The sequence below is a fragment of the Penaeus chinensis genome, chromosome 12, assembly GCF_019202785.1.
Source record: "Penaeus chinensis breed Huanghai No. 1 chromosome 12, ASM1920278v2, whole genome shotgun sequence".
Taxonomy (NCBI): domain Eukaryota; kingdom Metazoa; phylum Arthropoda; class Malacostraca; order Decapoda; family Penaeidae; genus Penaeus; species Penaeus chinensis.
This window is the reverse complement of record NC_061830.1, coordinates 25906895-25924394: the sequence shown is the minus strand read 5'-3', so window position 1 is coordinate 25924394 and position 17500 is coordinate 25906895. Positions and strand designations below refer to the sequence as shown.

The window sequence follows — 17500 nt, the reverse complement described above, 5'->3', positions numbered from 1 at the left end:
GTACTAAGCACACTGTCTTGTGGGACACCTTCAATTTGAGGAAAGAAAGATGATGTGGCAGAGGCAATTTTGACCTGGAAAGTGCGTTGGGAGAGGAAAGACTTTATGAAGACACACATATTTCCACATATGCCTAGAGAAGACAATTGTTGGAGAATATGGTACCTCCATGTCGTATCATATGCTTTTTCTAGGTAAAAAAACATAGCTAGTACGGATTCATGGCGTGCAAATGCGGATGTAATATATGTCTCAAAATGAGCAAGGGGGTCAGCTGTGCTTCGGGCACGGCGAAAACCAAACTGGGAAGGTGAGATAAGATTGTGAGATTCAAGATACCACATTAAGCGGAAGTTAACCATTCGCTCTAGTAGTTTGCATAAGCAGCTAGTTAGTGCGATGGGGCGATAGTCTTGAGGGAGGGTACCCGATTTATTGGGTTTTAGGAAAGGGAGGATAAGAGCTTCTCGCCAATGAGAAGGACAATTTCCTGATGTCCATATGTGGTTGTAAGTTGTTAAAAGGAAGGATAATGAGGAAGATGGGAGTTGTCGGAACATACGGTAGTGAATACCGTCAGGGCCTTCATGAGTGTTGCGGCACGATTTTAGGGCAGCATTGAGTTCAGAGGAAGAAAAGGGAGCATTATAGGACTCAGCAGAGGATAGGGTGAAGATAATGGGGGTACGTTCCCTGATGGTTTTAATAGAAGAGAAGTGTGGAGAAAGGTGAGAGCCACTACTGACCTGGCTGAAATAGTCACCCAGTTCATTAGCGACTTCGGGAGGATCAGAGATGAGTATCTTGAATATGGAGGACGGGGCTGGATGGGGGGGGATGTTTGCCTGATAGTTTATGGATCCGGCGCCAAACATTTGAGATAGATGTAGAGGATGTAATTGAGGAAACAAAATTTCGCCAGCTATTGGTTTTACTATTTCGGATTGTACGACGAAAACAGGCAGATGCTCTTTTAAAGGAGATAAGAGCTGATAGTTGATGAGGGGTACCTCGTTTGTAGCGGTAACTGTTCCAGGCTGCACGTTTTACACGGAGTGCTTTAGTGCAATCAGAATTCCACCATGGAACACATTTGGAGGTATAGGGTCTTGAGGTTCGAGGGATAGCTGTATGGGCAGCTCTTAGGACTGTAGTTATGAAAATTTGTATCATTTCTGATACGGATGAGAGGGATGATGGAGGGGTATGAATAGTAGACAGTGAAGTGAAAGTATGCCAGTCAGCTCTATCAAAGCACCAGCGTGGGGAGTTGGGAAGTGGTACATATGAAGTTGGAGAAAGGAGAACTGGAAAGTGGTCTAGAACTGACCAGTGGAAATCTAAATGAAGAGAAGGGGAGCATAGAGAGAGGTCAATTCATGAAAAAGACTGCGTGCGTGTATCAAAGTGTGTGGGGCGATCTGTATTTAGAATAATAAGATCAGCTGTGGAGAGGAAGCGCTCTAGAGCTCGGCCACGGGTGTTGGTGATAGAATCACCCCAAAGAGTGTGGAGGCAGTTAAAATCACCTACTATGAGGAAAGGTGATTGAAGTTGGGAAATTAGGTTTTCAAAAGCAACAAAGTTAATGGGGTGGGAAGGGGAGAAGTAGACTGATCCAGCGGCGAAGAAAGATACGAATAACTGTACAAGGGACAGTGGTTTGAAAGGGAGGTATGACATAAGGTGTTTTCTGGTTGATAAGTATAGACGAGACATAAAGGGAGTGTGGGGAAGAAACAAAATGGTAATTGGGGATTAGTATTGGATAATGTGTAAGAAAAGTTTCTTGGAGGCATATAATGGATGGGTTATAAGAGGAGAGGATATGTCGAAGGTCAGGTCTGTGAGAGCGGAAACCGCGAATGTTCCAATGAAGGATTGTTATACTTTCGTTGATTTAGTGGCAAAGATTGCAGTGCTTGTTGGAGAATTTGAAGGGGAAGGTGCTAGAGGGTGGGATAAAGAATGAGGTTGGGGAGGTGGTGTTGTATCAGGAGGGGTGTCGGGAGGTAGAGGATCTGGGGAAGAGGGTATTTGTGACATGAGGGATTCACGTGTGTATCCAGGAGGGAGTGGAAGGGATAGAGGGGATGGTGGGAGGGTTAATACAGGTAGGGGTGGAGTCGGGGGGGATGGGTTTTGTTGGGATGGGGTAGGAGGATTGGGTGTAGGGAGAATATGAGTAGGAGTAGGATGGATATCGGCAGTCACTTTGAGTGTGGAGGGAGCGGGAATTGTAGAATTTGAAGGTGGATGAGTATCAGGTAGGGTTAATAGAGGTAGGGGTGGAGTCGGGGGGGATGGGTTTTGTTGGGATGGGGTAGGAGGATTGGGTGTAGGGAGAATATGAGTAGGAGGAGGATGGATATCGGCAGTGTGGAAGGAGCGGGAATTGTAGAATTTGAAGATGGATGAGTATCAGTTTGGGATTCTATTATGTAGTTCTGGATATCTTCAAGAGTTTCTGTAATGGGGTTGGTTGTAGAGTTTTGTGAGATAAAGGTTTTCTTGTGAGGGGGGGAAGATAAGTCTGGTGTCTGATAAATAGGGGCAAAGGAAGGTGGAGGTGATTGTGAGGTAGGGGAAGAGGGGGTGGAACGTTTATTCTGTCTGCTGCGGGCAGTGCGGGGAGGGAGAGGGGGAGGTGTTGGGGCTGTAGTAGAGATTGGGGTGTCTGGATTTAGGATAGCAAAATAATTTGATTGGGTAGGGATTGGAGTGTCTGGGTTAAGGATGGCAAAAGAGTTTGACTGGGGAAGGTAGTAGGTAGAAGAGGGGAATTTAGATGGAGGGGGGTTGGGTTTAGGAGAGGGTGTAGGAGCTTGGGATAAGGATAAGGATAAGTCCGATATGCGAAGCTGGGCTTCGCCCGGGCTATGCCAATGAGGGGAGCCCGGCCTGTGTCGACTAATGTCGACTCGCTAACGTGTGTCAGCTGATGCTGACTCGGCTTTTGTCCTTACCCGCCGTGGTGCCCAGCCACATCAGTAACCTCCAGGCGACAATTGCAACTTCTCGCGCCTGAGCTTGGGAGGTATGGGAATTGGCAGAGTGAGCGACATTACTGGAGTAGGGGGTAAGAGAAAAGCCTTGTTGACGTGCTTCCTGTCTGGCTTCACGTAGAGTGAGTCCAAGTCTGAATCTGAGAGTTGCTACCTCAGACTCAAATTTGTAGGTGGGGCAGCCTCTATAAAATACATTATGGGGGCCGCCACAGTTTGCACATGTGCGTGATTGTGCAGAGCAATTTGATCGAGTATGGCCAGGTTGGGCACATAGCGGGCATCTGGCTGTGGAACGGCAATGTTTGGCAGGATGTCCTAAATGCCAACAATTTTGGCACTGACGAGGAGGAGGTTGGTATGGTCGGACAGGTAGGGATTCCCCACCTATGTAAACATTTAAGGGAAGGTCATGTCTACGGAAAGTAATTTTGGCAATGTTGATGGATTTCTTACGATTTCCTCTGGGAGGAATGGAGTAATGTTGCATCATAGTCTGTGAGACAAGCGAGTAAGTCCTCTCCACAATCTGACCATTCTTTGTCATAGATTGGGCAATCTGTTGGGGAGATAGAGACAGTTCCAGTGCAAGTATTGAGGGTTGGATGAGGTTCTGTAGGGATGGGATTACCACATAGATCAGTTAGTTTTGTTAATGCTATAGCTTCATTTTCAGTTGTTACTGTGACGAGACGGGAGTGGTCGCGTCGGCTACGGAAAGAGACTTTGCCTACTTGTTTTTGGAGGCATTGTTGGAAGAGGAGGGTGTTTTGAGAGTAGGGAGCTGTGGGAGGGATCACGAAAAATCGGTCCGGTCCCATTTGGCTGGGCTAAATAGAGTATTTAGGATTCTTGTAGAGGTGGGGGTAGTAGAAGTGCGGGGACGTGTGGAGGAGGGAGTAGTGTTGAGGGGGGTAGTGTTACTGGGAGGTGGGCAATAAGGTTGTAAGGCAGTAATAAGGGGAGATGGGATGGTTGATGAAGAAGGTTGTGGGAGTAAAGGTGTTGAAGTTGAGCATGTTGGGAGAGTGGAAATGTCTCCTGGGGGTTGGTTGTTGATTAGGGTTGATACTGTACTAGTATGCATTGATGATGGGGGAGTTGTTGCAGTGTTCGGAGCCGTGGTCAAAGGGGAGCCGGGATTGGGGCTATTTGATAAAGGGGCAAGCCTCATTGGCCATGATAAGCCTGGAGTATATTGGGGAAAAAAAAACAGTCCACCCCTCAGGGTCCCCTTGAGGGATAAGGGCCAGGTATGGCAGGGGAATACCGTGCCCATGGTTCCCTCAGGCCGTTCAGGACTGACACAAAGTCAGCCTTTCATCCTTTCAGCATGGCTCTCACACCTTTGGAGGTGGATAGTAGAAGGGATTGGTGAAGAAACTGAAACGAAAAGTATAAGTAGGAAAAAAGACCATGCAAAATTAGTCGAGTCAATGGCTGAGTCCCAAGGTTGAGGAGTTCCCCATCATTGGGTCTCAGTCTCCGTCTCCTAAGCCCCCCCACGACAACAACGGGCAAAGGATTGGGGGGGTCTTCAAAGTAAAAATACTTATACTGTTTCACTCATTACACTGTTGGCACCAAGCACTGCTTAAGCACAGTTGTCTTTTTTTAAAGATACCTATTGCAGATAAATGTAAATAGTTGTTCTCAAGTTTTGTAATTTGAATAGTTATCATATTTTGACATAATTTCCTGTCGGACTTCTTTCTTGTTGTAGATTTGTAAAAATATTTCAACAAATCACAATCATCGTTAGAGACCATCCTCTGCACTTATACTACATGCTATACAAGTATTGCCAGTCAAAAATTGTCATCAAGAGACTTGTGTTGTACCAGTTGGGAATATGTGGAACTGTACATGTAAATTTCACTGTAGTAATGTTTTCTTATCTGTAAATACACACTGAGTCAGTTAATAGACCTAAAGGACCCTTTCCTTGAGCTTTCAGGGTTTTTTTTCTAGTGCTATAATATCAATGATATTATTATTGACATTAAAATATTTACAGTGTTATTAATTCAGTTCTGCTGGGAAAGGTATGTACATACATACCATGCCCAAAGTTAGTTTAGTTTCTTTATTGCAATTATACAGACCGCTCCACAAGAGCTTAGTTACTAAGAAGTCAATCACCAGTCCAACCTATCTTACCTGTTTACCCTTTTCCTGGATTTTCAGAAATATTTTATATTACTATTAGATTGCTATTTGTATTGTTAATAACATTAATAATCATATATCAATAATAGAAAAACAGCATAGACATTAATAGCATTAGAAAGAAAGACATTTTCCTTAAAAACTGAAGGCAGGGGAAAATCAGGCGAGTCTCGTAGACTAATAATTGGCTCATTGGCAGCTGGACACTTGTGGAGCCATCTATGTATAGATAAATTACAAAAAAACACTACTACACTTTTTTTCAACAGTATTGGATTAACAATACTAATAGCAATATAAAATAAAGAATATTTCCCAAAATCAAGGAATAGATAAACAGGTGAGATAGGTAGAATTAGTGTCTCCTTGGTGACAAACCACTTGTGGAGCCATTCGTGTGTAAATAAAATTATTAAATAATACCTGGAGTAAGGAATGATAAACAATTACCCCATAATAATTTATTTACAATAATGACAATAACTTCTATGTATTTTTACATAGACTTGATATTATGATACACTGACAATCTCAGTGTAATAACTGCAAATATTTATAATCTTTAACATAATAATGTAAACATAACTAAAGAGCTGTTAAACAATCTGAAGCTACATGACTGAAGCAGAAAAGTCAAGACTGGAAAATACCAAACAGATCAAATAATTGAACGCATTTAGATAAACCGACTGTGGATATTGCATCGTTTATACTTGCTGATTAAATGGCCATTTTTAAGAGAGAGAGAGAGAGAGCGAGAGAGAGCGAGAGAGAGCGAGAGAGAGAGAGAGAGAGAGAGAGAGAGAGAGAGAGAGAGAGAGAGAGAGAGAGAGAGAGAGAGAGAGAGAGAGAGAGAGAGAGAGAGAGAGAGAGAGAGAGAAAGAGAGCGAAACACACATACAAAACCCCTACCTCCCCAGCACACACACACACACACAGTATTTGTGTGTGTGTAAAATCATTTTAATTTGGAGTACTTGTACTTGTTTTGGAAAAACAGTTTCTTTCAAAAAACAACAGAAAACAACAATTTACTGTAAAGAAAATTATGATATGGACTGTATTATGAACCAAAGAGGAGACATTGTACTTTCTAAATGGTCTTCAAAGTCCCATGAATCTTCGCTCATGCATTCCAAATTCAAATACAGACCTCTGATACTCCCAAAATTCTACCTCAATAAAAAGTAGTTCCACAGCTTGAACTGGATTCTCCTCAGAATCTGACAACCTTCACTTCCCCTTTGGCAGGTGCAGTTCCAGCTTTCTCTGCTGAGTTTTCAAAGCTGTCCAAAGCTTCCAGGGCACTGCCATCCATTCGGCCAACTGTTATTGTTGATTTCTGGTTTTCCTCCTGGCAAGATAAAAGTAGTTGTTACGGAATAAATAGTTTCCTAGAATATGTAGGTCATATGGACCTCTGGAAATTACTGTTTACATATAAGTGAACAGTAATACAAGATCTAAGCAAAAATAAGAAAAAAAAAAAAATCCTGTCTCATAGATTACATAATGTCACTGAAACAATCATATTCAAAAACATTTTCTCTACTTCACTTTTACATACACTAATTTTTACCCTACTGATCCCTATTAAACAAACATAAAACAAGCATAAGCAAGCTTACCTGCAGATCTGGACAATCTTTGCGTAAATGTTCCACTGATCCACACATCCGGCAAGCTCCTCCATCTGGGTACAGACCACGTGGGTTTTCTGAACACTCCTTGGCAAGGTGACCCGTCTCCCCACATACAAAGCATGTTGCATGGGAAAATGCACCACCTTTATCCTTCTGTGGACACTCCTTGTGTCTGTGTTCAGTTGAACCACACTAAAGAAAAAACAAAAATTCAAAACACAAATACATTTGTTACATCTATTTTATATCAATACCAAAATAAATCTACCACTCTCTCTGCCTATTATTTACTACTCCAGTATCATATTTACTCTTGAAAAATATTCAAAGAAACTTCATTTACCTGTACCATGAACAGTCCTACTTACTGTATAACAGATATCTATTGGACCACTAGATCCTGATCCATCATTCAACATTGGGCATGTTGATACCATGTGCCCAGGCTGGCGGCATTTAAGACATAAGGACTTTGATGCATTCTTGAGCAACCTCTCTTCTTTGCGACGTTCTCTCTGCAAGATACTTTGCAGCTGATCTCCAGATACCCCCTCCTTTGTAAGGCGAGCTGGAAATCAGATATTTTTGATGTTTACTTTACCATAAATTAAATCAAAGAACTCATAAATCCATTGAAAAAAAAAAGATGTTCCCTATGGCAAGAACTTTTTTCCTTCAAATGATTCTATCAATGCCTTACCTTTTAATCCATTAAGTCTGTCAGCAGATTCCTTCTTAACAAAGAATCCATCAAATTTAACAACTTGAAAGTCATCCTCATTATTATTACTGATGCTTTTGTTTGGGGTTTCCATTTTGCTTGATGCATCTGTTACATCATTTCTATTTCTTGCTAGAGTAGTGTCTACTCTAATACCTCTCAGGTGCTTCTGAAGGAGCTTGAGCTCCCGCCTCTTCTCTTTTTTCATAGTCCTCTGAACTTTTATCTGTTCTTCTTTTGTTAGCTCAGTAGAATCATTTCCATCCTCCCTTTCAGACACAGCCTCCTTCACAAGCTGCTCTCTCCTATCATCTAAATATGCCACTGCACTTTTCAACACCCAGACACCTTCATACTGAGTCATCATATCATTTTCTTCAAAAACAACTGGGTTCTGATTCCTTCTCTGAACATCATCTTCACTCATATTTGGGCATTCAGTTTTCCTGTGCCCTGGTTGATGACAATGGAAACAGGTGAGCTGCTTTTCATTTCTTTCTTTCCTATCACTGTTATCCATTCCTGCTGAACAATCTGCCTTCCTGTGTCCTGGCTGATGGCAATTAAAACAGGTAACCTGGTTATCTCTACCTGCTTCTGGGCAGTCAGATATCCTATGCCCTGGCTGATGGCATTTGAAACAGGTAATCTGGTTATCTCCACCTGCTTCTGGGCAGTCGGATATCCTATGCCCTGGCTGACGGCATTTGAAACAGGTAATCTGGTTATCTCCACCTGCTTCTGGGCAGTCAGATATCCTATGCCCTGGCTGACGGCATTTGAAACAGGTAATCTGGTTATCTCCACCTGCTTCTGGGCAGTCAGATATCCTATGCCCTGGCTGATGGCATTTGAAACAGGTAATCTGGTTATCTCCACCTGCTTCTGGGCAGTCAGATATCCTATGCCCTGGCTGACGGCATTTGAAACAGGTAATCTGGTTATCTCCACCTGCTTCTGGGCAGTCAGATATCCTATGCCCTGGCTGACGGCATTTGAAACAGGTAATCTGGTTATCTCCACCTGCTTCTGGGCAGTCAGATATCCTATGCCCTGGCTGGTGGCATCTGAAACAGGTGAGCTGATTCCCATTCCATGCTGAACCGTAATCATTTCTTCCCATTCCTCCTGGGCAATCTGCTCTCCTATGTCCTGGCTGATGGCAGTTGAAACAGGTATTCTGGTTACCTCCACCTGCTTCTGGGCAGTCTGATATCCTATGCCCTGGCTGGTTGCATCTGAAACAGGTGGCCTGATTTCCATTCCTTCCCAAACCACAATCATTTCCAATTCCTCGACTCCCTGGATGAGAACCGCTGTAAGATGCTGAACCATAATAATTTCCTCCCATTCCACCTGGGCAATCTGCTCTCCTGTGTCCTGGCTGATGGCAATTGAAACATGTAATCTGGTTATCTTGGCCTGTCCTGCCATATTCTCCACCTGCTGCTGGGCAGTCAGACATCTTATGCCCTGCCTGATTACATTTGAAACATGTGAGCTTATTTTCACTCCATGCTGAACCACAATCACTTCTTCCCATTCCTCCTGGGCAGTCTGCCCTCCTGTGTCCTGGTTGATGGCAATTGAAACAAGTGATCTGATTATCACTTCCTGTTCTATTAAATTCTCTGCCTGTCATTTTTGGGCAGTCAATTTTTCTGTGTCCTGGTTCATTGCAATTAAAGCAGGTGATCTGGCCATCATTTCCTGTTTTTGTATCTTCTGCTCCTGCCACTGTTGGACAGTCTGCAATCCTGTGTCCTGGTTGATGGCATTTGAAACAGGTGATCTGATTATCACTTCCTGTTCTATTAAATTCTCTGTCTGGCATTTTTGGGCAGTCATTTTTTCTGTGTCCTGGCTCATTGCAATTAAAGCAGGTGATCTGGCCAACATTTCCTGCTTTTGTATCTTCTATTCCTGCCACTGTTGGACAGTCTGCAATTCTGTGTCCTGGTTGATGGCATTTGAAACAGGTGATCTGACTCTCTTTATCTGTGGTAACATTTTCTGTACCCATCTGTGGGCAATCTGCTATTCTATGCCCTGGCTGGTGGCATCTAAAACAGGATACTTTATTGTCACCATTAATTACTTCAGAATTATGTTCATAATTATCATCATCATTATCTGAATATTTTTTAATACTATTTCCCCCTTCATTAGGTATCTTATTCTTCTTTTTTACCACTTTACTTTTGCTTTCCGGTAACTGATCTTCAACTGCTGCCTTTTGTTCGTATATAAGTTCAATCCTTAATTCTCTATGAGCTTTTCGTTTTGCCTTCATCATCCTCCTCATTGCCTAAAAATATGAAATATACTTTTATTACACACACAAAAATAAGAATGAAAATGCAAGAGGGTTTTCCTGCCAAAATCTATTTTGGTTTACCCAACATTTAATACAGATTAACACAAATAGACATACTGTATATACTTGAATCCATAAAACAATAACAACACAATAAATAGATAAAAGCCCCCTTCCACTCACCTCCTTCTCTGAATGACCTTCTTCTTTGAGAGAACCCTTCAGTTGGTCCAGCTTCTCCACCACCTCCTTCTTAACCCACATGTTGTCGTACCTTGTCATGCGCTGACCTTCTTCATAGGGGAGGTCAAACCATGTTCTTTCTGTCCCATCCTTGAATACCTTAACCCTCTGACTTTTATCATTGATTACAAACTCTTTCTTCTCTTCTACTTTCCCATTATCCATTTTTTTTGTCTTTTTTTTCCTCTTCTGTTTAACATCTGAACTTTTCTCAATACAATCATCATTTTTTTCTAATTTATCATTGACCACTTTCCCCTCATTCCCAGATTCATCAGCACTGTTTTTCTTCTTCTTGATCTGGACAGCATCAGTGTTCTCTTCTCCATTTGCTTTGTCTAGCTTTCTCTTTTTCTTCCCCTTCACTTCACCTTTCTTTACATTATTTTCAGCCTTTTTCTTAATTTTTTTCTTAATTTGTTTTACTTCAACTGAATCCACTTTCCCTGTTGTCTGGCCTGAATTTATTTCCTCATTCTCTTTATCAACAGTGTCATCCTTAACAACACATTTTTTCTTCTTTATCTGCAAAGTATCTGCACCACTTTCATCCAACACTCTCTTCTTTTTCTTTGTCACATTTTTCTTTGCAATTCCATTATTACCTCTTTCTTTACTTTTATCCTTTTCCACATTCTTTGACGTTTTTTCAATGTCTGCTTTGCTTTCTGGTATTTTAGTCGTTGCCAACTCATGCCAGGGTGTGGGCTCTTCCGGAACCCGCTTGTTGGAGCCCTTGGAGCCCTCAGCACGTGCAAATCTAACCATCCTTCAAGGAAGTCGTCCTCTGAAAAGCAATAAGTCAAATCAGATTTTTGTAATTTTCTCCACTTTCTCAAAGTGCGGGAAAATTGCGACCATAGAGCTCCAAGAATTTACAAGTTTTACAAGCTCTCTACCATCATTAATATGGGTTTGCAACAAATAGTACAAGAGAAAATTAGAATATAATTGCATAGTGACTGCAATAAGATATGGATAAATCTAAGGACATCATAAGGAGAGAAAAATACTACACTCACTGACATATGAAACAATCTGCACAGGTGAAGAACAAGGTCAGACTTTTTTTTAAAAGGCAAAAATGGGTTATGACAAATGCTGCATGAAGGCCACATGGGGGTTCAAGGGCAGAACCTGGCCAGGGGAATACAGTAATCCAGTGGGGTCCTGAGGCAAACCCCAGGTTAGGTAGATTTTGGGTTCATGCAGTAACATGTAACACTTGAGTGTTCCAGGAATGTTGGCTAGAATGACAGGGGCAGTATCAGAAGGGTGCAATTACTTCCTAAATTACCCAAATTGTCTTAGGAATAGTGCATTAAATGGTAAAGTCAGATTCTTCACTTTCATTATCAGGCACCACCTCCAAAACACCATAATCTTAGAAGCTATTTGTACGTTTTTTTCCTAGCTCTATGTGGTCTATCTGGTATAATACCAATCTTACTACTAATAATTATAAGTAACTTTACATATGCTTCCTACTGTAAAAGTTGTTCCATGTGCATTTCCACGACTTTTGCTGTTAACCCAAGCTAAAGTATGGTTATTACTTGGCTCCCTGAAACCCACTGACACACTGTAATAGCAACTTACCTGTTTTTTTGTTTTTAGTTTTCTTCAATGAAAGACCCTAATTTGCCATAGGGTGGGGGTGTCTTCACTCAGTTAACAACTCCTTACGTGAAAATCTTATCAAGACTTAAAGCAACATATTGATCCCACAAGAGAAAAAAACAACTGACTGCTATTGACAACCAAATCACCAAAAGAGGAAGCAGTCAAAGACGTAAATAAGCCACGAAGAGAGCAGGAGAGCGAGGCCTTCGTCGACACACGTGCCCCTCAGCTGTATCTCCCGGACAGTGTTGCCAGACGCGGGTTTGTTGACTCAGGATACACGTGAATCCCCTCTGACATTCATGTAATTTTTGCATCAACAGTACATCCTGTGGGAATTTAATTGATGTAGCAATTATTTTTTTCTATTGTTGTAATATCTTTGCAACAAGAAGGGATTAAGAACGAATTCCAAAATATAACCCCATTACAGTGTTACCAAAACGACTGGGTGAATATAGTTTATACCACTTTATGAGGAAAATAGTTTATACCATTTTATGAGAAAAATATTTATTTATATATATATATATATACTTTTCGATATATTACAATTAACAACACATGTGGATGTGGTGAAAGAGGAAATTATACTTTAGGTACGAACGAAAGTTGAATAACTAGATATATATATATATATTTTTTTTTATCATTTTTTATTACTGAACCTTTCTTAAAAGTTGCAAGACATAATCGTAAAAAAGTTTTTAACAAAAATCGTCTATTGTGCATATATATGTCCATTTTGTCAATGTCCATTATTGTCCATTACACATGTACAATACACGATTTTTGTTTTACTTTTGTACGATTATGTCTTGCAACTTTTAAGAAAGGTATTGTAATAGAATCAACTGATAACAACAAAAGAAAACTTATTATTTAATTTTCGTTCGTACCATGTGTATGGTGTATTTCGTCGTGAACTACCGTGAATATAAACTTTTCTTTTTCCTTTAAGTCATTCTGAATTAATGATTTTATATTCATATAAATTCGCTGAATACCATTTATTGAATGAAATGTAAAATAGTATGCTAACTATATTTCCACAACCATATTTATACAGTCGCCAATCAGCTGATTTGGGAGGTTACCATGGTAACAGTGAAGCAGTTCATGGGTGGAACGGGCAAATTGTGAAATTTTCACATTGAGAACAAATTATTCACTGTAAGGCTAAGGGATCAGTGTTACAAATGAATTTATCTGGTTTAAGTAAGAGAGTAAGAGGAAGGAATTGTATTTCATAGCCAAATATATTTAGTTCAAAATGTCTTCAGGAATTGACATGTTATTTTTTGACCGGTTTATTATTTTTATTATGTATGATATTTTTTATTATGTATAATATTTTCAAGATACTTTGTTTCTTTCATACATGTGTGTTTTAAAGTAATATATGCCAACCCAACCTATCTCATAGGTTAGTCTAACTCTAAACAGCCCCATACCCACTCAGCTGATCTGCGTGAACTGCCAGAGTAAAGCAGTTTGCACAGAGCAAGTTGTGCAAGTACAGGACCAGTATGTGTAACTGCACAAGCCTGGGGTGAGGCCTGCATTGATTCAGGTGGTTCCTTAAAATGCATGTGCAAACCTAGGCTTGTATTTATTGAAGTATATCAGTCACACCCTTGTTTATGGAGAGTTTAGAGTAAAATTAATGGGAAATTTACCATGCATGATAACCAGGATTACACTAAAAGAGTTTATGGAGACAAAAACTAAAACTTTTAATCTATGGCAAAAGGTGTGCGAATTGAAAATAAGGAGATACAGGACAGAGAAGAGAGATCGACCCAGCATTCATGTTTACCTTGCAATGACCAAGACATCACCTATTGTCAGCATCACAGAACAACAGAATGACAGAGCCGAGCAAAGTAGCACAGTGAAACTGAGTAGTCTATGGACAATGGTCTGGGCTTGCTCAAACCAGTTTGTGCTGGCAGTTTTCATAATTCAGCTGAGCATGCATAGGACCTGCAGATCTTTTAATTCCATAGAATGTTTTTAATGTACATTTTCATAATTCTTAATCATTTATCAAATTTATCAAATCTAAATCTTATTTATTTCCAGAAAGTTCTCCTGTAAAAAAAATTCTCCAAGATGGTAGATGTTACAGTAGACAATTTTCCTCAGCTTCTTCCACAAATCTTGCAAGACATAAAGACAGCAGCTTTCATATCCCTTGACACTGAGTTCACAGGACTTTTGGCTGATGCCGCATTTAAGGGAAGGTAAGAAGTTGAAATATGCACACAAAAGATTTAGACTAAAGATTACTAATCTTCTTTGTTACTATTACTTTTAAAGACAGCACTAGCACTAATTTTCAGCATCATTTGTGTAAGTAATCACTATCACCATTATTATTTATTATTATCATTTATCATCCTTAGCAGCAGTTTTATTTTTAGCTTTATTGATATATTACTATGAGTAGATGCTGTTGAGATGTAGTAATGATAGCAACTTAAATGATATACCAGATCTGATTGAAAAGTTTTAAGCCATTGGTTATGAAAGCAAAACCATACTTGTCAGAGGGAATTTTTTTTTGGTAGATCCCAAACTTTCTGCTCAGTGGTCTTCCCACTGCTAGAAAAAAATCCCAAAGTCCATTTCTGGGAACATTATAAGTTGCCCTGTCACATTCATTTTAATCTGGATGGGCTTTTGTCATGATAAAGGCAGCAGTCTGACACTGCTTGCAGATCAGGGAAAATTCAACAAGGCAGATCATTTTGAGAAATGTATCCAGCAGTGGGAAGACTTTTTGGATAAGAATGTAAACAGGGTATATGTGCTGAAGTAAATAAAAGTTTCCCCAATTTAACTAATATGGTTTTCAATTGATAGCCAAAGGTTGTATACATCTTCATTGTCAGTGCGTGCATAGTAGTGTATAGTGTTTTTTTTTCCTCCAGCCTATTCGATGATGGATTGCAAAGATACCAGAAACTTTCTTGTAATATACGTAAATTCATGATATGCCAGATGGGATTGGCTGTCTTCAAGGTAAAGGAGTGTTTCTTTGTTTGCAATATATTTAGTATGAATTACAGTTGTGTGTATATTTCCTAATAGTTATGGTTTAACTAAGTTTTTTAGTATTATTCATGTTTGAAAAACATCACCTGATGCTACATTTTTACTGACTTCTTTGCTAGGACACTTATTATTATACAATTATTAATAGAAACAGAAAAAAAAAATTTGTACCAAAATTTTGAGGCTATTGTATACCAGTAATTTTATATACTATGAAAATACATGTTAATTTTCTGTGTAAACTAAATGTTAGAAAGGTCCTTTTTCTCTTTTTTCAGGGAATTCCTCACACAAATGGGTATACTGTGACCTCATACAACATTTACCTCTGTCCCCATTCCTGTACATCTTTTGATCCAACTTTCATGTGCCAGACATCAAGCTTAGAATTTTTACAGAGATTCAAGTTTGACTTCAATAAGGTTTGTTTTAATACTTTTATACTGTATTTATAATAAGGTTGATTTATATTATGTATCAGAATGCAGTTTATTTAAAATTATAGATGTATATTTATCAAGTAGAATAGTCAAGTAGATGTAAAATAATCAATAGTCAAGTAAATGTGAATTTTTTTTATTTTTTTTCTCACTTTCACAATATGGGCTTTCAGAAATGTTTCATTGTATATGCTATGGGGTATTCTATAAAAGTCTTCCTTTATATCATGTGAACAGTTTCACACAAATAGCTGATATTTCTTTATCCGCTCACATTCATAAAACCATAGCACCACAACTGGCTAAAACTACAAAGAAAGAAGATGATGCTTGCTTTAGGTCCACCTAAAAGTATTTGCTACCCATTCAACAATATTTACTATATCCAAACATAACATATTGTTATATCCTCATGATACTTCAGCATTATATAAATAAATCTTTCATGAATGAAAGGACCAAGAAATAAGCAAAAGAATTAAATTTATTTGAAGCATCTGACACATTGTGGCACTGAGTATTTAAAACACAGAGCAGTGCTGCAAGACATGCACCTGTTGGTGGTTGTGTAGTCCTCTGACTTGCTGCAGAAGGCATAACAAAGTCTTTGCCATTGTTAACTTATTCAGGATTACCTTGAAGGTCTGTCTGTCATTTAGATCAAGGGTATGGCTAATAAAATTTAATGAGGGTTGGAAGAGTCCAGAGGAGGACCAGCTCCTTTGCTGGTTGCTAGAGAGTCTCATCTTGAAATCTGCAGTGCATTGAACAATGTAGCCATCCCAGCCATGTCTATGATATCAAGGAATGCAGATGTTGGCCATTTCTTCATTTTTGTCTAGCATTAGTACTGACATCATTTTGCCAAAGATATCCATGCAGCCTTTGTTCTTGTTATAATCATGCAGCTCCTCTGCCTTCCTCTTCTCCCTAATCACTGAAGTTCAGTGCTAACTTGTGTGCATATCTGGTAGCAAATACTTTCTTTTTGTATTTGCTTCTTAGTTCAGCTACAAGAATAATGATATGCATCATTATCCCCTTTAATATCCAGTTTCAGTGTAGGCTGAGAACTCTCTTGCATTTTTCTGAACCTTTACAACATCAATGAAACTTTTCATCAACAATTAGCTGCCAAATATTCTCTGTAGCCTTGAGGTATGTTGTTGTCCACTGCATCCCATACCTAGTGTTTACAAAAAAAAACAGAATAAGAGTGCCTGCACTTGTCAGTTACCTCAGCTTGAGCTTCATTGATAGGATGTGATTGCATTACTTACCTAGATCGCTGTTTCATTTTCATACATCTAAAGAAATATGAGAGGTCCAGCAAACATTGAACACTACAGGAGTGGGCTGATTAAAGCAAGAGTAGGAGAAGGAGGAGTGGGAGAAGTAGAAGGCAAAGGAGTAGGAGCAGGTGAAGGTGAAGGCAAAGGAGCAGGACCAGGGAATGGAGAAGGCAAAGGAGCAGGAACAGGTGAAGGAGAAGGAGAAAGAGCAGGCAAAGGATGAGGAAGAGGACAAGGATGAGGAAGAAGAAGAAAAAGAAGTAGAAAGAGGAGGAAGAGGAGATGTCAACAGTGTGACATGAAAAATGTAGACTGTCATGTGATACTGCATTTATTTGTCCGTTATTAACTGCATTCATTTTCATCATCAGTGGTTGTATGGAGGCATCACTTCAATGAATACTGATGAAGAAAATGAGCTACGCATAACATTGTCATCTGTTATCAAAGGTCAAAAGATAGTTGACCTTCCATATACAGTAGGTACAGTTTTTTTTTTATCAGATTCAATGTGTTATATTTTCTAAATTCAGTACACATGTAGTTATACATGATGATGATGAGGATGACATATAAGGTATTCCATGAAATATCTTTAGAAATAGTTACAAGACTATAATTGTTAACAGGTACGAGATCAGGTAAATGACCTTGGAGTGTGGGCAGTATCAGCAAATGAAGGTGATATTACTACTATAACACAACTACCAGAAGCTACGTTTCAGTTCATGCTGATTGTCAGTGTGCGTCACAGATTTTCTGATTTGTGGGCCTCAATGCAAAATGGAGAGGTAAAAAGTTTACATGTACTATTTTTAGGACACTGAATTTCTGTAATTTCATTGATGATCATAATTTTATTAACAGAGTATGTATGTATTTTCTAAAGATTTGCTTTATTATGAATACAAGATTTTTAATTTGTTTTTTCATTTTTATTTTCTTTTAATTATTTTTGTTATTTTGATAACTGATAAAGGTATTTCC

The 17500-nt window shown here is 39.3% G+C and overlaps 2 protein-coding genes across 4 annotated transcripts in view; one reads left to right on the top strand and one right to left on the bottom strand.

Annotated features, from left to right (window-relative positions):
* Positions 1-5620: 5620 nt before the first annotated feature.
* On the bottom strand, positions 5621-11957 carry LOC125031057. The gene is made up of 6 exons (XM_047621511.1): positions 11698-11957; positions 10039-10885; positions 7518-9846; positions 7186-7385; positions 6803-7009; positions 5621-6528 (listed from the first exon to the last, which is right to left on the bottom strand). The coding sequence occupies exons 2-6, from the start codon at positions 10864-10866 to the stop codon at positions 6391-6393; spliced, it is 3702 nt and encodes a 1233-aa protein (XP_047477467.1). The 5' UTR covers positions 10867-10885; positions 11698-11957; the 3' UTR covers positions 5621-6390.
* Positions 11958-12538: 581 nt separating this feature from the next.
* LOC125031123 (pre-piRNA 3'-exonuclease trimmer-like) overlaps positions 12539-17500 on the top strand; it is a 15146-nt gene continuing 10184 nt past the window's right edge. The window contains exons 1-7 of one of the 3 annotated variants that reach the window (XM_047621638.1): positions 12844-12894; positions 13184-13273; positions 13807-13967; positions 14658-14748; positions 15060-15203; positions 16885-16992; positions 17143-17304. In XM_047621638.1, the coding sequence (XP_047477594.1) occupies positions 13837-13967; positions 14658-14748; positions 15060-15203; positions 16885-16992; positions 17143-17304 (636 nt within the window). In that variant the 5' untranslated portion in view covers positions 12844-12894; positions 13184-13273; positions 13807-13836. Of the gene's footprint in view, positions 12653-12801; positions 12895-13183; positions 13274-13806; positions 13968-14657; positions 14749-15059; positions 15204-16884; positions 16993-17142; positions 17305-17500 lie in introns of those variants that run through there. The other 2 variants (XM_047621640.1, XM_047621639.1) reach the window with 2 other exon arrangements.